The sequence below is a fragment of the Parasteatoda tepidariorum genome, chromosome 2 (genome assembly GCF_982258835.1).
Source record: "Parasteatoda tepidariorum strain Cologne lab strain chromosome 2, Ptep-v5.0, whole genome shotgun sequence".
Taxonomy (NCBI): Eukaryota; Metazoa; Arthropoda; class Arachnida; order Araneae; family Theridiidae; genus Parasteatoda; species Parasteatoda tepidariorum.
Genome location: NC_141756.1, coordinates 117,968,214 through 117,992,972, shown reverse-complemented (window position 1 = coordinate 117,992,972; position 24,759 = coordinate 117,968,214). Strand labels below are relative to the sequence as shown.

Sequence of the window (24,759 nt, the reverse complement as noted above, 5' to 3'; positions counted from 1 at the left end):
CATTTGCGTCTGGCAAGTCTTGAAATTGAGCGCCTATTTTTGAGCGCGTGAAATATGTCGAATGTTATTTCTAATCAGTATAGTTTTAAAACAAATGAAGTTTTTAATTAAGTGTTATCATACCACTTTAGCTTCCTGCGGTTTTTTTTAAATAAATGCACTAGTAGTGTCCAACAAACTTTTAATACTAAAAAAGTAAACAAATTTAATTGTAAAGAAAAGTGTTTCTCTAATAGCCATTTTCAATGTTTGTATAATTTGTTTGTATTTTTCTTCCTGAATTTCGGCTTATTCTATTCATTTTCAGTTCATGCATAAACTAAATGCAAGAATTCGTCCATCTGACACAACACCTAATTTTAATATTATTAATGTTAAAGCAATTACAAAAATCAATTCTTCATTTCAAAGTTAATGGTAGTCTCTCTTTGTTTGTTAAATAGGTGTTCTGCCACATCAATAATTTCGAGTTCTGTATCTGGAATAAATTGGGAAACGCTGCTCTAGGGAAAATACGATTTTATATCCTTTATGGCAGTGTTCCCCAACCCCCGGTCCGTGGGTCAAATGGTACCAAGCTGCCCATTTCATTGAAACTCAATTTAAATTCCTAGGTTTATACCCCAAATTAAAAATATCTGTGTTCCATTAAAATTTTATCGATTTAAATAAAAGGGGCCCCCGACGGTAGCGGCATAAATTTTTCAATGTTTGTAATGTATTATTTATTGTCTTCGATTACCCCCAGATGGAACCGTCTCATTGTAAAGAAACAAGCTCAGGGTTCTCATTGATTTAACGTTCTAGTAAGTTAAAACCCTTTATATTTATTTTTTGGTGTAACTGTATTTTATTTTGAAGGCATGTTTAAATACAATTAAATTAAAATTAATAAATCAAAATAATCTATAATATAAGCAATCAACGCCCCCCCCCCTCATCCCCAGCGGGCCGCGATAAAATTATCAAATGTTGACAGCTCCGTGGTGATAAAAAGGTTGGGGAACACTGCTTTATGGCGTTTAATAAAAATATTCATAATTCACTAAAACTATTAATTGGATAAAAAAGTTTTTGGTCACTCAATTTTTTGCTTTTTTACAAAAAAAGATTTGGAATTTTTATTGGGCTCCATATACTTTTTAAAAAACCGCAGTTTCCGTGATGAAAGGCCGAGTAAAGAGTATTTTCTTATGTTTATAGATTCTTAGCAATTTTCACGAGTTATGAAATTAGACGAGAAAACGCAGTTTCTCTTGGATAAACATACCACTTCTTTCGAAGCATTTGGATTCCTGACGCTCAAATATTGGGAGTAGGAAATAGGGTCCAAATATATTGGTCTGCAGGGCAGTATAAAAGTTGGAATCTTTTAGAACGAAATGTATCGAATAATTGTTCTGAAGCTAAAATTTGATATTTCTGAAAATATTTTCCCAAATTTTTAAGTAATAAAAATAATTAACATTTGATAAAAAGTCCTTTTTGATAAAGGTTTTTCGTGAATGTGAAAGTTTACACTACGTTCGAAATGTCGAATTTCCCTTTTTCCACTATGACAAAAATCCCTCCCATCTGCTTTGAGTATCCTAGCCTATGATGGTTATATAAAGAAATATATATATATATATTTGAGAAAAGAAATACATATATTTTTTTTATTGAAAGCGTTGATAGTCAAAATTTTAAAACTCTATTATTTTTCTTAACAATCAATTCTTTGTGCTTGCAGTTAAATCATGAATTTCCGTCAAAGGCCCGCTTTCAAGAAAATATTCAACCTATTTCTTTGTTCTGAGTTGATCTGGCAAACAGATCGTTTAACCCAAATTATGACGAGAAATTTCAGAAATTTTTTTCATAATTCTAAACGATTGGTTTCGTATAAATTTTCTATTTCAATATTTGCTTGCTTTTTATCATAATATTAATTAATTCCATTGTCTTCGCCCCATTGCATGTATTAATCATTACAAGGAGAATAAAAGTAATTGTTCGGTTTATACTAGTCTGCTATAACCTCAACTTCCTGGAGTGCCAACTAGGGGAGGAGGGGGGCATAGGGAAAAGTCGCACTCTCTGAAATTTTAGTGAGGGGGCGAAGAACATTCGCAGCTAAAATTAAGTCGAGTAAAATTGGTAATTTTAGAAAGTAAAAACTGCTTTTTTTTTCATTTTGAAGTTATTTTCAAAAAAAAAAATTATTTCTTTCGAAACTTAATTATAGGGCCAATAATAAGTTTCGCCCCATCTAAAATTAGAAATAGAGAAAAAAAAATTTTTTTTTCAACTTTAAAGCGATTTTTTGAGAACGAAACTTTATTTTTCCCTGAAATTAATTTAAGGAAGCGAATAATGTGCATCGCCTCTTCTGAAATTTACACATTTATGAAAATAATGTCAAGTTAAATTGATAATTAAAAAAAAAAGAAGTCAATTTTGAAGTTATTTTTAAAATTGAAAACTTTATTTTACTCCGATTTTCAATTGAAAGGGCGAATAATTTACTTTTTTCGTTCTGAACTTTAGACATTCGTGAAAGAAAGTAAAATTAAATTGGTAATTTTAGAACAAAAAAAAAGAAGAAATGCAATTTAGAAGCTATTTTTCGAAAAGAATACTTTTTCTTCTGAAATTTAGACATTGAAACAAATGTCAAGTTTAATTTCAAATTTAATAGAGAAAAAAATTTCCTCTTAGTGATAAAACTTTACTTTCCTCTGAAATTAAAGCATTCTTGAAAATAGAGTTAAGTTAAAAAAATGTTTAGTAAAAAAATGAGAACAATTTAATTTCTTGAATTAAAATATTATTCCTCATTTATATTGCTCTAGAAAATATTCTTCTATTTTTTACTTCAATTCAAGAGCATTTTAATTAATTCATTTGATGCCTTTTTGTATTACGTGATGTGATAAAATAAAAAAAATCATCAAGTTTTCCCAATCTTTATATTATTTTTCAAAGTAAGATTTTGGTATTCTTCGGCTTTGAATAAATTTGCTTAAAAGAATTTAATTTTATGCAAATATGTTACTAAGTTGACTGATAAATAGCATTGTGTCTGAAACACTGTTGTTTAATTTAAAATTGCCATCAACTCACCAGTCAAAAAAGGTTGTATATCCTTACTAAATGAATTACAATAAAAATATCTTTTATAAGATTTTTTAATTCAGTGCAAGCTCTTTTCTCTATGAGATAAATTTCACTTTAAAGTGTATACAATGCTTTAATTTCGCCTTTCCATTCGAATTATTAATTCCTTATTAAATGATATTAAACTAATTTAAAATTAATTTTATAAATTAAAATAGAATGTTTCTTGTTCCATATTATTATTTTAAAAAATTTGTGTAAAGTCTAAATCTAAATTTACAAATCATACAGAGGACGCGTCTGAGTGTATGTATGCCACCGATATGGAAGCTCGTTCCCATACTAAAATTAATTAACACAACAAGCAACCATATTTACTTAAATAATGTTACCATAGTTTATGAAAGCAATGGGATTGATCTGGGTTTTTAACTATCTGTGATTTAAAGTATTAAGTATTTGAAACAAAAAAAATTATTTTAATTACAATTGGGTGAAAAATTTTAAAAATAGAAAATAATCCTGCTGAGCTCGAAGTTTTATCAATCAGCAAATCAGTTTAAAAAAATTTAACAACCTTTGGTTTTTAGGGATGCATTTAAATGAATAATTATTTTAGAATGACTGTTATGTGACTGCACAGCAAAATTTTATAAATACTCATACTTCAATTATCATTAGTAAATGAGTAGTTAATTAAAAGAATGACTACTTTAAATGCGAATTATTTTTCTAACATAAGTAACATTGTATACATTTACATATTTTAGATATTGTTAGTTTAAATTTAGTTTTTATAATAAGGAAGTCATGATATAATTAGATAAAGTTTATGTTAAATAGAATTATAAAGCCGTTTCGGAGTTTTACTTAATAGATTGACAGATAGCACCACTACAGTTCATAGAATAGGCTGTTTAAAAAAAAAACTTACCTGAATTATTGTATATTTATTAATCGTGAATTGATGAGCAAGTTTTTACAAATCAAAATTGTTTTCACATTTGTTATTATTCTGGATAGAAAAAACATAGGCAATAAACCTTCAATTAATAAAAAAACAAAACAAATTTATGTGTTCAAGATGTACAAGTTATTTTGAATTTATTGCATGTTTAATTACTAATATGATTAACTACTTTTAAAAAATAATTTACTAGTTTCTTTTACATGTTATGAAGTCTGTCATGATGAAATGTTTTTAATTTTCGCTTTGAAAAAGTGAATTAGCGAACGTTTTTCTCCTCTTTTAAGTAAATAATTTTTTACTTTATTTATTTAATACCAATGCTTGTCATCAATATTGAAGTTTTTAGCACTATAATTAATTTTATTTTAATAATCAGAATTAACTTAAATACTTAATTGTGGCAAGTGAAAAAAAAAAGTTAGCTGGAAATTTTCATTAAAATTTTGATTGCGCTATCTATTGATTCATGGAGACTCAATTCAAACATTAAAATTCTAGTCTAGTAAGTAACACAAAAAAGAAGGAAAAAAAATTACCTTCCTTCACTGGAAGTTATGGATTTTTTTTTATATATATATGTTAAGGTGAATGACCGAAATCGGTGGTTGTTGACTTTCACCGGTGAATGTTGACTATCACATAGTCACTTTGGTGAATGTCCGAAATATTTATTACATTCGATTTGATATGAATTTATTCGTGGATATAATTACATTTATGCGATATTTTAACCCTACACTGATGTTTTTTTAAGGTTAAGTGCCACTGCCAACCCTACACTGATGTTTTTTTAAGGTAAAGTACCATTGCGCGGTATATATTTGCCCGATACTCCTAACACTGGTGTTTCTTCTAATCTATCGTCAGTAAGTATTAAAATATAGAATAAATATAAATATATCAAATAAATATAATAATATCAACGAATAAATTAATATAAAATTGGATATAACAAATATTTCGGACATTCACCAAAGCGACTATGTGATTGTTGACATTCTCCAGATTTCGTTCATTCACCGTAACATATATATATATATATATATATATATATATATATATATATATATATATATATATATATATATATAGTAGTATTTAAAACCAATCCAGAGAAGATTTTGTGCTTGCATTATTACACTTTATATTGCTATGCATACAATTGTAATACTGTTTCCTTTTTCTCGTTTAAGCGAATGAGGACAGACACGAAACCAACAAAAAACCTTCGAAAACACAAACGAAGAGCAACTCACATTAGCTATGAAATGATATCATAGAACTTTAAAAGTGATTATATTAATTTTAAAGTATTGCGTTATTATTTTGTGGCATTAAAAATATTGAGATAAGTGATCAAAAACTATATTAAGATTATAAGCTTCTAAAACTTCGGTGCACTACTTAATATCAGTCTTCTTTTTATTTAAAAAAAAAAAAATTATCTAAGTTTTTATTACGTTATGTGGCTATCGCAGGCAGTATACGATAGGGGTAAACATCTTGCTGCCGCTGGAGAGTCGCCTGTTTTGCACCCGTATCATATAGTATATTATTTCTGGATCACTGACCCCTTTTCCTAGAATTATTTTTAAATGTTTTTGTAATTACTTACCCTAATCGATATTATCGGTTAACAGCTCATATCAAGCAAATTAAAAGTGAACACGTTCTTTATAAAACTGTATGGGTAAATTAAATTAAACTTTTTCAGTGTTAACACCGAAAAAGTTTTACTTAATTTACCCATTATTAGAATTTGTAGTAATGCTAAGACAACACGTTACAACAGTTTATGTTCAGCACAGCATTTTGTATTTGTGCTGGTAAAGGTCAATATAAAATTATATTGAGTACATAAATGACTTTCTCTAAATTTAAAATGTATCTGCGAGGACTAGACTTGATTTTAAAACTTATGAATTGGAGGTAAATGATGACACCAACACGAAATATTATTTTAATTACATCCACCAGTATATGAATATACCTGCATTCAATATAATACTGAAATAAAATGTTCGAACCTTTTATACATAGAGGATCAAGTTCATAATGAAGCAAATCAAATTCAAGCGATCCTAAATAGAGCATTCGTTTTGTACTAAATGAACGACGCCTGTATAACGACTTCCAGTAGATCCTAGATCATTGTGAAATCCCCGGAAAGGAGGTTGAGGAACTGGGAGACCTGTAAGATCTTTCTTTCACTCTGTAAAACATTTGACAAAAGAAACCATCTAGATTCTAGCGTTGTCATTTTTTGTGAACTGATGATGAAACTTCTTTGAGTGTCACATTCCATTATAATTGAAGTATATAAGGATGGAATTCTAATTAGCTCAAGGAAAGGGGGATAGTAATAGTTAGTGGTTATTACTCAATTTATTTTAAACTAGATTTTCCCCTAAAATTATGTTACTTCATCGAATGACTCTACAGCTGTAAGCAACGCATCACAAACGCAGTCCCACAGATCTGAGTTCCCTTGTTGTAGACACTGTAACAAAAAGTTCATTATTATTACCTCATTATAACACATTTCTTTTTATAATTATAGAATGATAACAAAATCCTTCGTTTCTAAGTAGTAAAGAGGAAGACGGTCCTTTTGTTTTCATATTGTAAATTTATTTACCATAAATTAAACTATGTACCGAAAATAGTTTAAATATTTCTTAAAATTCTCTAAACTATTTCTCTAATTTCTTCTCATACATTTTCTGAATAAATTAAAAGAAATTATAAATCATTAAACAATCTAAAATTTTTTGCTCTAAAACGAGTCAATATTTTTTAAATAATATTTTTCTACAGAATTAGACAATTCTATCTATATTAATTCAAAACTTAATTTTTTAAAATTTATAATTTTTTGAAACTATAGATTGATTACAGAGACCTTTGTTTCTTATCAGTGAAGCAAAATCAAGGTTGTTGCTTTACTGATGTCTGGACATAAAAAAAAAGTTCTACTTAGTAGTAAACTGTTAAACACCTGCCTTAGCTATTAATGATCTCTCGTAGATAGTAAAAAAGAAGGATGGGTTAAATAATAGGTTAATTAATATTGTTTCCTTCTGATATTTCCCAAATGTTATTTACTTATGATGCGTAGATGTAGATTAAATTCATTATAAAGACTTATAAATTCGAAGTCATGTTTGCAAACAGAAAAGGTGTTCGAAAAAAGGTTGACCAGAAACTTCTTCTTTTCTAAATTGCTATAATACATCAATAAAAGTATCCAATTTAATAAAATAATCAACGTGAAAATACAGAAAAAAATAAAAACAGCGAAGTGATAAAAGAAAAATAAATAATAAAAAAACAGCGTAATCCATATGAATGTTATAAGTTTGAAAAATAATATTTATTTTAGATAAGATTCCTTCAGTTAATGTAATTTTTAGTGAAAAATGGTCGTTCATTCAGAAAATTGTTATATAAATGAGATAACATCACTCTTTTTTTATGGATGATGTTATTTTTTTATTGCCATTAAAACCATTCAGAATTGCAAGAAAATCTGCAGAGTTTTTCTCATTGCTGATGCAAACAAATACTAAATTAAAACTAAACAAATCATAAAATAAAATAAAAATCAAAAAATATCAATCAAAATCAAAAAATAAAATTATAAAATAAAAATAAAATTCTGTATGATACACGAGAAACAATAAACTAAGACAATAACAACAATTAAACAATAAACTAAGAAAAATTAATATGAAATAAAAAAAATTAAACTAAAATTAATTAAAAAATTCATATAAACTTTCACAAAACTAAAATTGAAAAAATGAAATAAAATATATATCAATAAAAGAGAAAGTAAATCCTATTCTAACAGTTAAGCAAAATTAATAGATCTATAAATAAATAGAAATAAATAAATTAATTAAAACGAAATAAAATAAATAAGAAAAAAAAATTATTATACTAATATTTTACTAAAATTAATTGCAATAATACAAAATCATATACAATACAAATTTAAGAACTAATTTGAGTGAAACTTCAATCTAAAGATAAAAAAACTGTTAGTAATTAAATCAATTTTAATAACCTAAATAATAAAATGAAGTTGTGTTACAGCAGCACAAAATTACTAGAAAACTCAGCAGTGAATTGAAACAAAACTACTTTTAAGTTTACTAAAGCTAAAAGTAGAGTAATTAAAAGTATTTAAAGAAAAAAGTTCAAGTGCAAAAAATACTCTAGCTCAAAATATCACTTACAATTCAAAATAAAATTACATTTTTTGAATTAAACAATAGCATACAAATCAAAAATCTACGAGTAAAATAATTTAATTTTGCAATTAAACAAGATTAACTAAAAATTTTAACAATATATTCTGACTACAACTAAAGTAATTCTTCAGTAAAACATTACAAGGTTAGTAACATTTTGACAGAACTAATAATTGGTGACAAATATTAATTGTAGTAATATTCAATTAAACCTTATAAAAATGTATGTACATTTTTTTTTCTTCTACAAACAGAAGTTTAGAAAACTTTCAACCTATAAAGTAAGAGGAAACCAAATTCCGAAAGTTAAGCAATTCAATTCTACCTTTAAATGACATTAAATAAAACTGCTTACAATTCGGAATACCAATGTAATTCTAAAGTAAAAATAATTTAAAAATCAGATTAAAATTTTTTTTGAAAAAATATAGGTAACAAATTTTGAAACTTAAACAAAAATAGGATAACAATAGATGGAAATAATAATAGTTCTATTAATGTAAACTACTTACAGTGAGTTGGAGAAAAAAGATATATCACCCTGAATAACTTTTGTTTTAATAAATAGTAATTTAATAAATAGTTTTGTTTTAATAAGCCAAATAATTAGTATATCTATCTCTAAAATATGTCATTAGACGCCAAAGTGTGTTTTCACTTAGTAAAAATATGACAGATTTGGATTTTTAATTCTCAAAACACAAAGTAAAGGGTAGTCTAAATTTGACACTGAAAAATAGTGGAAAGGATAAATTGTAAACACATAAAGCACAAATTATTTATTATATTATTTATTTGGCAAAATAAAATGAAATTTAGTAAATTAAAGAAAAAAACGTAGAAAAAATAATTATTGATAAGTAATAATTATTTTAAAAACGAGTGAAAAATATGTCAAAAATTAGAATATATAATCTTGTAAATCAAAAAATAAAATTTTATAGAAACTAAACAGTTAATAAAGATAAATTAATATTAATGGAAATTTATATTAATGGAGACTTATATTAATGTAAACTAATATTAATGCAAACTAATATTAAATGTTTTAACAGTAAACTAAATTTAATACATAAATTAATGAAATAAAAAAAAAGAGTTGCTAATACGCAGAATACAAAAACTTAAATATCTTATTTAAATTCAAGTAAATCGAAATCTGAAAATTAAACAAGTAAATATACTATAAAACTAAAATGTAAATGTAGATAAAGTAATACTATTATAAACTTATGTGAAGTGTACTAATACTTAAATTAAATTTATATATAAGTAATAATGTAAGAAAAAACTTTTACATGCAAAAAAAACATTAACATATTATTCATAAATCAAAAAATGCTGTAAATGCATAACATACGAAAATGAAGGTATATATATACAAAATAAAATTAATTAAACAGTAAAAAGGAGAAAAGTATTAGTATATATTTATGCTTAAATTTTATAACAAAAAAAATGCAATTTACAAATAAAAACATTGATTGATAATAACTAACTTATACTAAACTAAAAGTAATTAAATATAAAAAAAACGTAGTTAACAAATTAAAGTCTAATATAAAAATATATATTATTTATACAGCTAAGGATAAAATCTGTAGACAGAATAATGTACGAAAAAATCAAAAATCAATATATGTTACAAAAGCAAAACACAGATTAAAGTGAAACTTTCGCATAAATAAAATCAAGAAAAAACTTGAAAAGGCATTAAACACAAAAAGAATTCTGTAAATAACCCAAAAAAGTGTATTAAAATAACTCGACAATAAATTAATTAACAGCCATTACAGTTTTGAAATAATATTAAAATACGAAAAGATATTATCTAAAGGCATGAAATATAAAAACAAAAAAAATATGGATAAAGTAAAAGAAATTCCGAATTTCGTAAATTACATCAGAAAATAAAATTGGAAGCTAAAAATTGAAAGAACACAAAAACTGTTGTACTAAAAGTGCACTAATGATAAACTGATACTTATAGAAAAATTTATTTAAATAAAACTTTAAAAATCATTAAAAAACAAAAGAATTAAATTAAGAAAAAATTAGCCCTATCAGTAACCTAAAACTAATTTAGGAATTAATTTAAGAAAAAACATTTAAAAATCTTAAAATATAAAAAGGAGAAATAGTTTTGATATAGCAAAGGATAATGATATTCTGTAAATAAAAAACAAAATTTACCAAACAGAGAAAAATGAACAAATGTCCCTTTTTACAAGAAATTTTCACATTGCTGTTAAAAATAAAGACTCATGTAAGTTTAAAGAAGCATTGGAGTGATCACAGAAAATAAGGGGCTGCCGTTAAAAGTAAAGAGAGCTGAGACCAATATTAGAATAGCTATGAAAGAGCAACAAAAAAAAAGAGCTTTAACACACATTAAATTTAATTATAAAACAAACACAAATCAAATGACTTATCAAAATTTTTTTATTTACCTCAACAGATCTTGTTAAACTTAGAGCTCTTCTCCAAGGATGAATATTTCTGTAAAAAGAATTTTTATAAATGAAAAAATTATATTACTCTTACCTACAAAACAATATCATCATACAAAATGGGATAAATATATACGGTAAGGTAAATATGTAAAATAAATCAAATTTTTAAAGAAATTCTACTAATATAGACATCCCTGCAAGTTCCAGATTATTTCCTTTACATGGCAAAATTTTCTCTCGATAGAACGAAATAAAATAAACATCTCATTTAGATACACTATTAGATATCTCATTAGATATGATTAGATTTTGTTCTATTTTACGACCGTTGTTGAACAGCCGATCCAATTTTGGGTTTATGACTACTAATGTTCAACTCTGTAGCCTTGTTATTTTGAACCAATGCAGAAGACGAGGTATTTCCTGGATCAGTACCCCCAGAGGTTAGGACTTGTTATGGAAACATGGAGGACTTTGTGACTGGACAGATTTAACTTGCATCGGTCACCAATTAATTCATGGGGAGTCTTCGGCTGGCGGGATCGAACCGACTCTCTCTTAGACGTGGGCCCAGTGCCCTACTAACCAGGCTATCCCAGTCCTGATATCATTAGATATCACTTGGCCTTAAATATTAATAATTACTAAATATGGTTTTCTCAATTATAGGTTAACATAAACAAATAATTAAAATTCATGTTTATATTATCTACAGCCTAGAAACCTAGATGTAGAGACTATAAATTAATTGAAATATTCCTTAAAAACTCTATAGGTTTTCTAAATTTTTTACTTTCCTCATCATATATTCCTACAATACATTATTTTGATTAATTGCCGCACCAAAAGTCTTAGCGACGAATAAAAACATACAATCGTTTCTTTTTTACTGACTTTTGGTCTCCCATGACTTCGAAGTACCTTCAAAATCACGCTTCATAGGTTTTTCCGAACGTTCTTCGAGTTCTTTCAAATTCAAAATTTGGCATACTTTTTACTAATTTCCGTTGCATTCATTTTCTTCGCCCTAAATTCTTATGCTCCATTTCTGCCATTTATTGCTTCTTTCTCATGCTATTATTTTTATTAGTCGCTTAATTTCTTCGTCTTCTCCACATGTTCCTTCAAATTTCTTCGCCCATGTCAATGTTCTCTCTACAGAAATGGCATATTTCCTTCACTACTTTCTCCGTTTTCAGTTTTTACTATGAGTGTCTGATACCCACGTTATCAGACATCAGTTGTCAGGTATAAATAAACAAGTAGAATCATCAACGAATTAATTAAAGAGTTACGGATTAATTTAATGCAATTGGAAATTACAGAGGATAGTTTATATATATATATATATATATATATATATATATATATATATGTATATATCACGATTCATAATTTTTAGATCGCGCAAATACGGATTATGATGTGTCATATTTAGATTGCGAAAATACGAATCACGATGCATAATTTTAAGGTCCCGCAGTGGACTGATCGTTAAGACACGGTTCCCAGCAGATCACCGAAGTCAAGCATCACTGGCTGCGGTCAGTGTGCGGGTGGGTGACCACTTGGATCAATCTGCGTAGGGACCGAGGGTGTGCGGTATTGGTCCTCGTTAAACTGTGCTACCGTAAAGTGCTCGACTTCGCGCGCAGGTCGTCGGGTAACCGAAGCGGGGGTGCCATCCCCTCCGCAGAGGATCAAAATTGTGATGGCATGTCTTCGGATCATCCTCCGGGATGTTTCCCAGCTGGGATAGCCCATTGTGCAGCTCTAGTGCGACGTAAATTAACAACAACAATAACAACAACAGCATAATTTTAAGATCACGTGAATGCGAATCCCAGTGAATTATTTTTATTATCAGCGTTACATGCATACTCATTTGCGTTACATGCAGTGGAAAACCATGAAAACCTCCCACGGTAAGCTTGACAGCAAGAGTACCCATGACCATGACGGTAACCCATGATCCGTCTACCACTCAGGATATTTTACTTCAGCACTGGGGTCGGTGCGTGCCGGGTGCGGTGTTCGAATCGACCAGTTGTCAATGGGATCAAACCAGGGTAACCTCATTGGGAGACGAGAGCTCTATCCCCTGAGTCACTGGGGCTCTAGTTCTAGTTATTAATTAATTTACAACATCAGACACAAGAAAGAATTTTCTCTGAATAAAGATATCTATATTTTTTTTTCATATTTTGATTCGTGACCCAAAAAATGGGAGTGCAGATAAAATTTCAAAAAATTGGGGTGCTAGTAAGCTATATTTGGTGCAGTCCTAAAATAAAACCAAGAATTTAGTTTATGGTTATAAAATTAACCCTCCTAACTGTCTGATAGACAAGAGAGAAATACTTAGCAGGAAGTTGAGACAATAAAAAAATGAAATAAAAAATTATCATATTGTGTTCGCTGAGATCGAGAAGATTTTTTAATAGTTAATACAAAAATATCTCGAAGTTTCTAGGCAACAGACATTTTTTGGGCTGATTTCTGCCCAAAAAAAAGCAAAGATTGCTTTCCTTTTCAAAAAAAATTGAGTCAATAAATACATTTTTAATAATTATATATTTGAACACCTGATTTTTTTACATAGCACCATTTGTTTTTTTTTTTAAGTTGTTTTTAACTTTCTTAAATTTTTTGCTAGAACCAAATGCGCATTAATTATTTAGATTATTTACAGAGTTGTAAGGCAAAAAAAAAATTCTGTAAAAATATAAAGTATCTGGAAGAGATTATAATGCACATTAATAAGGTTTTATATATATAATTTATGATATTTCTTTTTTCTATTATTGAAAAAATTAGTTAATTATACATGGCATTTTAAAAGCATTGAAATACGAATGTTTAAGAACATTGCATGATTCATTTATTTAAAAATAGTTTTATTTTGCCAAATATATGAGCTACGTCTTTGTCTAAATTGTCTTTTTTTTTCGTTAAAGAAAATTTGTAAATGGCATCCTAATGTTTCTATACATTCTAAAACGAATTTTCTTAAATTTTCCATGAAATGTTGCTCAACATGATCTTTAATTACGATCAGCTGTATTTATCGCCGACCGAATATTGCTACTATAATTTCTTTGCTTAGTTCTTTTTACTATGAACTTACATTATGATTCTTACATCTGATAAGATAGTCTCCCTTTAAACTTGAGTTCGTAAGGTCTTTAAGAAACTCTATAGAGGCAGCAAATGTATTTTATACGATAAATGCATTTTATTACATTAATATTCACCACAGCATTCAATTATCAATTTCAATAATTCGAAATATCTGAATACAAAATTTTGAAATTTTAATTTAAAACAAAAGATAACTTGAGATAACGTAAAAAATAACTTAAAATTAAGATAACTTCTTAATTTTAATATAGAAGCAAAGGTTTTCTTAATGTTTTAAGGAGCGCATCTGCTAAAATAATAATATACAGATGTTTGTTTTAGTCAGCTTAAGATTCCATTCAAAATAACGATTAAGACTCGAACATTGTATACTAATGGTAAAAACTTCATTGCCTTTAAAAATATGAAAACGGTAATAAAAGTGGACATGTTTGGAAAACTCAGAAAAAGAAGCCCATTCTTAAGAATCGCCATACGTGAGTGAAGAAAACCAAAGTGATTTTAAACAATAAAAGTGAAGTTGCCAGCAAAATATGTAAAAGAAAAAAAAAACTGGGAAAATCACAGTACCCGAGAATGACAGAGTCAACAAAAAAAAAAAATAATAATAATAATAATAATAATAACCCACCAGAAAAACCGCAGTGGCCGAGAGTGGTGGTGTATCAGGGCAAAATGCATTTTGACGTGCTGTGGAGAAATGGTGAGAAACTACAAAGGAAATTAGCATTCGTATGAATAAAATAAGATTCCTGAGTATCAAAATGAGCTGATGACACGCGGGTAGTTATTACCATCATTATCTTTTTAAAAAAAGTCAACCTTCTTAAAGTTAACGGGCAAAAATAAGTTTGAACGTGAAGAAAAAGTTGTAGCTCTGTAATTTTTTGTCCATTTAAAAAACAAAGCAACCTTCTGGATACATATTTTGCGTTGTGCATATGGGTGATTCTCAGGAAATATGACAATTTACAGTCTCTTGCTCCAAGATCTAATACTATACTACGAAAAGAACTTCTTTCAATTTTAATAAATAGCATTGCTGTTAGCATTTTAAAATGACCTTGTACTAGCGTCGACTCTTTTGTATATTTAGCGAATTTAACTGAATTTCAAAATATCATGTTTCTGGTATGTCACAAACAATATTTCCAATAATAACTAGTTTCAAAACTTCGCATAAATTTTTCAATATCTAATTTTTTTTTATCTCCACCGTTTCTAGAATATAAGCAGAGGGTATTATTTACAAAAACGTCGTTTAAAATAATTTCTTCTGTCAACAATTTCTTTGTCACATGAAAATCTGTCATTTTCCTGGCTACTTTTATTTAGTTTTTATGTCGTTATTTTCCTGTCTTCTTGAAATCATTAATAACATAAACTACATAGATTTATCTGAGTTATTTCAAGAAATCCTGTTGTTTTCTGCGGGATGTAAATGTCTTAGGCCGAAATATTAAATTAAAGTTAAATGCTATAAAATGGCAAATTGTCATTATCCTGGCTGTCATTTTCCTATCTTATGACACTGAAGTGTTACCAGAATTTTTTTTTAAACAGTATACAGTAAGGAGAAAAAGCAAATATTAACCTAATACCAAGTGTATGTATGATTTTAATATGCTTGAATGTAATCAAAGTTGTTTATTTATTTAATGATTGATTATTATGCACAATTTTATTCTGTACATATCAGCAACAAAAACATTTCTGATTCTTTCAACATTGGATAAAAGGAATTAATTTAAGCAATTTATGGTCCATTTAACATAAAGGCTTAAGTTGAGTTACATACTATTAACTTAAAATGACTTTTTTTAACTTCTAAACTAATATGTCATTTTCCTGGCATTCAAGATTTGGTGAATTTCTATTTTATTTTATTTTTTCTTGAGCAAATGTCAATAAACTGTCTGTAAGATATTAATAAATGTAACTAAATAAGTACACAAAAAAATTTAGATTATTTTGAAGACTTAAATTTGACGAGAACCCATGTTTCCAAAGAACCCATATATGCATTTACTTTTTATTACTCAAATAACAAAAAAACAAATAAAAAAGAAATCAAATTATTTACATTCATTTTTCAAAAATATAGTCAGCTTATTTAGATCGAGTAATTATAAAGCAGCAGAATTTTTTTAATTTCTTAATAAGGTTTAATTTTCAACTAACTGGCAATAATTCTAAGCTTCTTTTATTAAAAACTTGACAATAATTTTTTTAAAAAATTCATGGTTTTCCTCTCCATGTTAAGTAAATGCGGTTTGATTAGTTCCACCAAAAAGCCCTCCACGAAGACAAAATTTTGCTAGATACTTGATAAAGGAGTTCCCTTGTCTTCTGGATTGGGTTCAAAATTTCAACTCTACGGAGTTGAGCGCTGGTAGTCGTAAAGCTGAAAATCGGGTCGGTTGTTCAACGACAGTTATAACATAAAAAAATTTAAAAACGAAAGTTTAATTTAAAGCAGTGATTCCCAAAATGGTCTACATCTACCTCTAGCGGTCGACAACAAATTGCAAGGGGTCCATGTAAAGTGAAAAAAAATTGGGGGTCTCATATAAGCAGGTCGAGACTTTTAATTTTGGCATTTCATGAATGCAATAATCAACAATCAACAAACTGATTTATTATAAACTAGAAAATGCCTGCAGCTCCGCCAGCGTACGTTTTTATTTTCTTTGCGTGTTAGGTTTTATTTTGTAACATAAAAAGTATTTTTTTGCTGTAAATTGTAGCCTAGCAAGTGTATCAACTCTTTAGCTAGCTGGATCTCCAATTTTACCTGTGTACAAGATAGCGGAGATTTGTTGCTTAGTTTTTACGTAAAAACGTAATATACAGACAGACAATACACTACTATGGTTTTGTATACAAACTTATTTCCGCTATTATAATATTAGTAACGGGGTACGGGTTTTATAGAGCACTATTTTATTCCATTTACAAATTAATTAAATTAAATTAGCTTGAATTTAATTAATAAATGTATAAAATTAACATGTGTTTTTTCCCTAGGTGTTTCACAGTACACTGCACTACAGTTAGAAATCTTTCACAGTGAGTAACACTCACAATACCAGCTGTCAAAAATAAATTTGAAGTTGATGAAGTTACAAAAGATCAATATCAGGTAAGCAGGGGGTCCACCCAAAACCGAAAAACATGGCAAGGGGTCTAAGAGACAAAAAAGTTCAGGAACCACTGATTTAAAGAAAAACCTAAATTAAATAACTAAAACAATTTATTGGTGTATTATATACGCAGTAGTGTAGAGAATAAGATTTTGAAAATGTAAAAATACAATTAAATAGTTAGTAAAACAGTTAGTGGCTAAAACACGCACGGGCAGGTAATTAAGAGATTACGTTTCATAAATGGGTGCATTTTTAAACAAAAAAAATGCTTAATTAGTTTTAAAGATATGACTAAAAACTCAAAAAAGTAAAATTAACATTAAAGGGTCAAAACTTTCATCCGCTCTCCAGTCTGAACAATTAAGGTCACAATTTCCAGGTATCTCCCATATTTTAAATCCAAATATGAAAAAATATATATATATATTCAGAGAAAGTACGATTTTGTGTCCCATTTCGTAACTTACTTAATACGTAGTACATTTGAGGTCACCCCTAGTAATTATTGAGACTAATACTTGGAAATCCGATCATATAAGAAAGGAAATCATATAGGGCGATATCCATTTTCACCCATTGGCAAAATGGGTCTTGTTTTGAATTTGATGGCGTCCACACACTTTTCAACTGTGCTCAAGAGTAAACAGTGCGCATGCGTTACCATGGCGACCGCTGTTGTTTTTATTTTCACTAGCAGACATTTTTAATGTATTTGCATAATAATAATTTAAAATATTTTTATATTCTTTTTATTATTAACGTGTAATGACTGGCTTGACCGGTGATTTCAATATAAATATGAATGCTGACGAAGGAAAAGTATTTTGAAACACGTACATAGGCAGGCCGACGACCCATGATTTGAAATGTTTAACGGAGTCAATCCAGAAAGAAAAAGCGTTTGAACAATAGGTTACCAGTAATCGTAATAAGACGATCAGAAATTTTACTTAACATTTAAAAATAATATGGTCAAAAACATGCGTATAACTAAATTTATGACAGCGTTCAATAGCCGAGTGAAATCTCATAGCACTATGAGTATTTATTTATTTTTTCTTCTTTTGTACTTGAACATTACCATAAATTATGAATATAATATATTCCTTGATAAGTTAATAAATTATAGTTTACAAAAAACATAAATATTTGTTTAAATTTCTTAAAAACATAAATATTCGTTAAAAATTCTACCACTTAATTCAAACGTTCAATTAAATTATATTCGTTATTTAGAATAAAATACAGGGTTATTCATTATTCCGCCATTTTTCTTTACTACAACTGGCTTCAGTGGTACATATTACTGCCATCTACCAGCAACTGCTTAAATTAAAACTTGAATACTTTCGGAATAATTTCATATGTTCTTTTTTGCCATAATCAGCTTCTTTTTTTTTTAAAATAACGCTTCGAAACCCCGGAGGGAATTATGAATAACCCTGTACATATAAACAGGTTCTTTAGTATGTTTTAACATATCTACATTCTAGTCCGTGCAACTCAGTTTCAATTAAAAGAATATTTCGATCTTATTAAATCAAAACTGAAAAGTAAACTTCGAATATAGTGTTTTATGATAATAGTGTTTTATGGTCATATGCTTTGGGGAAAAGAGTTAAATAAGAGTAACTGAAAAATGGTTTCACACATAATAATGAAAATGATGATTGTTAATCGTTTTTTTACAATATGATTGCTTTTGTACTTTTATTTTCACTTACTGTTTAAAAATTATTAAACTGGATAATAAAATTTGTTTCTAATAAAGTGATTAGAATTTCATAAATAACCTAGGAAATATTAAAACATTTTATTCAATTTAAAGAGATTTTAAGATGGTTAAAGCATGAAAATAAAATTCTTACCAGAAAAGTGGTGTTGTACACAAATTCTTCTCCTTCATAGAGACATAGAGGCTGCAGTTAATACAAAAAATACAAAAATATCCTGTAAAATACAAAAAAACCTGTAAAATAATCCTGTCCTGTAAAATACAAAATCATACATAATCCTGTAAAATACAAAAAAAAAAAAAGAATATTCAAAATTTCAAATATATTAAAATAAAAATTTATTCAGGGCACTGTTAAAAACTACGTATTGAATATGTCACATGTGGGTAACTGTAAAAAATAGTAACTAAAAATAGCAGCAGAAATAGTATCCTCAAAAACAAATTATAGTAGACTAAATAGTATTTTGTAACGTATCAAGTTATATAAAGAAACAACTATTTTTTTTAAATTTTTTTTAATAAAAACCTCAAAATCAAAAACTAAAACTATTCTCTAAAAAATCAACTGCTCTCTATTGCTCCATTAAAATCTCGTGCTTTCAATTTTAACTTATCGCGTTAAATGTTTTGTTTCATGCTTTTGTTATCCAGATATTTTATAATATTTATAACTCCTTTCCATTTGGAAAAACTTTTCCATAGAAAGCAAAGGAAAAGTCACTTATGAACTTATTTGTGTTCTTTAAACTTTAGGTTGAAACCAATGTATTACGTAATAATCAAAACAATTCACTTTTAAAACTAAATTTTCTAATTGTCAAATAAAATGCATCATTCAATTTTTACATTAGAAATGATGTACAATATTTAACTTTGAAACTTAAAATTTCTAAATTATTTTTAGACTCTTTTTCGCAGTAAACATTAGTAGACAATTCACTTGTAACTCAATTGAGATATAAAACTAAAATATTCAAAATAAAATTAAAATGTAAATGAATACTATAATTTAACTTCACACAAAATAAATACAAAGAAATATAACAATTTACATATTCAATATCTAAAGACTGAAGCTAACCTAGATCTTTTTTTTATTTTTATCATTATGCTTTTTTAAGCTTGATGCCACCAGTTTGAAATCCAAACAATATATTTAACTCTTTTTAACTTCACATAATTCGATCGAAACTCAATCTTATTAATATTTAGATACATAATTAAAAAAATAGCTTAGTTTAAGAACAGAGTAACACTTTTCTCTAAAATCAAACTCGTTTAACGCCTGTTTCATTAAGTATAATCCTTTTAAACTTACTTTTGGATGGTTAAATTTCATAAACTTCTATAGTAAACTAATCTCTTAATGAGTTCATATTTTCCTTTTTTTTCAAAGTAAATCATACATATGAATAAGAAAATAAGACTAAATTGTACAAAACATCGCAACATACTATTTACAATTAAATAAATAATGTTTAAAACAAACCAAAGGACTAAAGAAATAACAAAAAAAATCTTATTACTTAAATAAAAATAATTTGGAGTGATATAATTTACAAAACCTGTCTCGAATAATATTTAAACTCTTTTAGTTTAACAAAAATTAACCTATGTTTTAATTATCGTTATATTTATTTTTGGCCATTAAAGATTATATTTTCATTATCATTTTTACTTTTAACCTGTCGCCAAATTTGGGGTAATTAGGGAATTTCGAGATGCCATGATTTTTGTAGATGTTAATATTCTTTGACCATTTTTTTGCACTATCATAAATGAATGTTTTAGAATCAGGTTCCAGTATATTAGAATGTCCATTTCTTTATAATGCCAGTGCGACAATTCTTGTAATATTTTACAATAATTTTTATCTTTCAATAAATTTACTTTCCTTATATCATCAATAGTGTGTTGAGTACAAAAAAAAGAAGAAAAAAAATATCGAGAAAACACAAATTGACTGCTCAAAAGTCAAACTTTTATCTTATTAAATTGACTGCTCAAAAGTCAAACTTTTATCTTATTAAAAAAATTTGGGAATGTAATTGCACAAAAAAATAATCGATTTTATTTTTTTTTTTTAAAAAAGCATTTCCGCCTCATTATTTAAATGGAAATTTTTTTATTGTGCAAGAAATAAGACACAAAAACAAAAGTTTAAAGAAAAAAAATATTATTGCCTCGACAGCAGGTAAACTTCCAGTGCCCGGAAGGCGGACAGGTCCTAGATTAAGAAATTCATTGCAACTACACTCTGCAGATGAATTTCTAAATCGTTACTACGGCCCCGGCAATACAAGCACATAGATCAAGTAATTCTTTTACCGCTAGCGATACAGAATTACTCAATCATATTCCGGACTTTCTGGAAGACATACCCCATCATCAACCAGTGCATCACTCGCACTGGTTGGGGCATAATAACTAGAAAAATCATAGAAAAGAAAAAAAGCAAAACAAAGAAAAATGTTAGAAAAAAGTAAGCATTATTACCTCGACAGCAAGTAAGCTTCCAGTGCCCGGAAGGCGGACAGGTCCTAGATTAAGAAATTCATTGCAACTACACTCTGCAGATGAATTTCTAAATCGTTACTACGGCCCCGGCAATACAAGCACATAGATCAAGTAATTCTTTTACCGCTAGCGATACAGAATTACTCAATCATATTCCGGACTTTCTGGAAGACATACCCCATCATCAACCAGTGCATCACTCGCACTGGTTGGGGCATAATAACTAGAAAAATCATAGAAAAGAAAAAAAGCAAAACAAAGAAAAATGTTAGAAAAAAGTAAGCATTATTACCTCGACAGCAAGTAAGCTTCCAGTGCCCGGAAGGCGGACAGGTCCTAGATTAAGAAATTCATTGCAACTACACTCTGCAGATGAATTTCTAAATCGTTACTACGGCCCCGGCAATACAAGCACATAGATCAAGTAATTCTTTTACCGCTAGCGATACAGAATTACTCAATCATATTCCGGACTTTCTGGAAGACATACCCCATCATCAACCAGTGCATCACTCGCACTGGTTGGGGCATAATAACTAGAAAAATCATAGAAAAGAAAAAAAGCAAAACAAAGAAAAATGTTAGAAAAAAGTAAGCATTATTACCTCGACAGCAAGTAAGCTTCCAGTGCCCGGAAGGCGGACAGGTCCTAGATTAAGAAATTCATTGCAACTACACTCTGCAGATGAATTTCTAAATCGTTACTACGGCCCCGGCAATACAAGCACATAGATCAAGTAATTCTTTTACCGCTAGCGATACAGAATTACTCAATCATATTCCGGACTTTCTGGAAGACATACCCCATCATCAACCAGTGCATCACTCGCACTGGTTGGGGCATAATAACTAGAAAAATCATAGAAAAGAAAAAAAGCAAAACAAAGAAAAATGTTAGAAAAAAGTAAGCATTATTACCTCGACAGCAAGTAAGCTTCCAGTGCCCGGAAGGCGGACAGGTCCTAGATTAAGAAATTCATTGCAACTACACTCTGCAGATGAATTTCTAAATCGTTACTACGGCCCCGGCAATACAAGCACATAGATCAAGTAATTCTTTTACCGCTAGCGATACAGAATTACTCAATCATATTCCGGACTTTCTGGAAGACATACCCCATCATCAACCAGTGCATCACTCGCACTGGTTGGGGCATAATAACTAGAAAAATCATAGAAAAGAAAAAAAGCAAAACAAAGAAAAATGTTAGAAAAAAGTAAGCATTATTACCTCGACAGCAAGTAAGCTTCCAGTGCCCGGAAGGCGGACAGGTCCTAGATTAAGAAATTCATTGCAACTACACTCTGCAGATGAATTTCTAAATCGTTACTACGGCCCCGGCAATACAAGCACATAGATCAAGTAATTCTTTTACCGCTAGCGATACAGAATTACTCAATCATATTCCGGACTTTCTGGAAGACATACCCCATCATCAACCAATGCTTCACTCGAACTGGTTGGGGCATAATGACTCAAAAGAAAGTGAAAAGATATCGAACTGGCAGGAACATAATCGTTTATAAAAATATTAGTAGAAAAAAAGAAAAACAAAGGAGAATAGTTATTAAAAAAATATTTACTATCCCGATAGCAGCCGTGCCGATAACGACATATAATTTCTGAATCATAATCAGGACATAATATAATTTATATCGAGAGTATTATTAATTAATTTAGATTGACCTTCTGATCAAGAGAAATAATGATGAAGTTATTGTATGTAAATTAATTTTCATATTCAAAATTTAAATACTTTAAAAAATATGAATTAAAGTAATATAAGACTTACTAACATTCTATAAGCTGCGTGCAAAATAATTTGATAGTTAATAAACCTTTCGCTACTATATCCACCTTCTCTATTTAGTTTTGTTTATTTAAATGCAAATAAACTAAAAACTTAATAAACACATGTCTTGGTATATAAGTAATAAATCAATTCAGTGAAGAAAAATGCAGAATAGTGTTTTTTTAATGTTGCATGTTCTAAACTAATTTATTTTTAACTGAGAAATTAAGGCTTTGTTTTTCCAAATTTATAAAAGCATTCTCTTCTTTTTTCTCTTTTTATCCTCTTTTTGTTTTTATTGTGTACCAATATTATATATATATATATATATATATATATATATATATATATATATATATATATATATATATATATATATATATATATATATATATATATATATATATATATATATATATATATATATATATATATATATATAATATTAGAAGAGACTATATTTTTTCTCTATATTGTTTTAGGGCTTTTAATTTTTAAATTTTTTTTTAAAGATTTTTATACATCTTTAAAAAATTATATTTATTGTTAAATTTTTTTCCAATTATTAAAAAAAAATACTTTTCTCTTGTTTTCTGAGTATAATTAACGAAATTGTGCAATTGGCCAATATCTACCAATATGCTCAAGATTTCATGAACTCAATTATTTCAAGGCTTAAATAGGTTATCAATTCAACAGTATTTACACGTAACTCTTTTAGAATGCTTTGAACGCAGAAGTTATTAATGACACATTACATCAATCACAAGATCAGTTTGTTAACAACCCGGCAGCAGAAATCCTCCAGCACGCAGATTACAGCAGCACCTGTTGTTTTTCATCTTTCTTATTTATTTTTAAAAAGCAAAAATCAAAATAGAAAAAAATTGCTAAGAATATATATATATATATTTTTAAAGAAAATATCTTTTAAATTTCCCTGATAAAAATTAAAATTTGAGCAAAGAGATCACTTTCTTCGCAAAGAAAAAAAAAGTAAATTTTTTTCCTTCTGTGACTTATTTTGAGGTTTAATTTCATTGGGATTTAATCCAATTTTTAGTATCTTTGTATAAATTTTCAACTGAAATTTAAACAATGTAAATTTTTTAAATATAATTTCTAAGGTTTATATATTTGCAAATTTTGCAACATGTATTAAGGTAACGACAATCTCTGACTGACTTCTTTCTTTGTGCAAATTAAACCTAAGACTACATACTTTAATGCTGTATGTATAGAAAAAATTATTTTTTTTAGTATTAAAATGAAGTTTAATCGAAACTTTCAACCAATTTTTCTTAATTTCATGACTACTGTATTCAACATATTTTCAAAACTCTTCTTTCCCATGTTACCAGCTGCATAAATACTTGAAACTTTGAAAATAATCTTTTTTTAATATAACAATTAACAGTATATTCAGCCTATTCATTTACTATGCTGAAAATTTAGTTTATCCAAATACTTGTGAATTTCATTTTGCTGAATGCTATATAGTTTTGTTGAATATCTAAATATTCAGCTGTTGAATAATTACTTCTTGCTTTCAAGATATGCATTATTTGTATTCTTAATACAAGTGGAGAAAAAAAAATTAAGAGATAAAAATTGTTTTAAAATGATAAGTGTAATAAGTATAAATA

At 27.9% G+C, this 24,759-nt stretch overlaps 1 protein-coding gene and 1 long non-coding RNA gene across 2 annotated transcripts in view; one reads left to right on the top strand and one right to left on the bottom strand.

The window, feature by feature from the left end:
* Window positions 1–5,527: 5,527 nt before the first annotated feature.
* Window positions 5,528–20,016, bottom strand: LOC147816102 (uncharacterized). Its single transcript, XR_015431722.1, has 3 exons — window positions 18,934–20,016; window positions 10,776–10,824; window positions 5,528–6,569 (listed from the first exon to the last, which is right to left on the bottom strand). It is a non-coding gene; the product is annotated as an uncharacterized LOC147816102 (long non-coding RNA).
* The window catches only part of LOC147816101 (uncharacterized), a 40,870-nt gene continuing 32,978 nt past the window's right edge, over window positions 16,868–24,759 (top strand). The window contains exon 1 of the mRNA XM_087158187.1: window positions 16,868–17,061. Coding sequence (XP_087014313.1) covers window positions 17,036–17,061 — 26 coding nt within the window. The 5' untranslated portion in view covers window positions 16,868–17,035. The remainder of the gene's footprint in view (window positions 17,062–24,759) is intronic.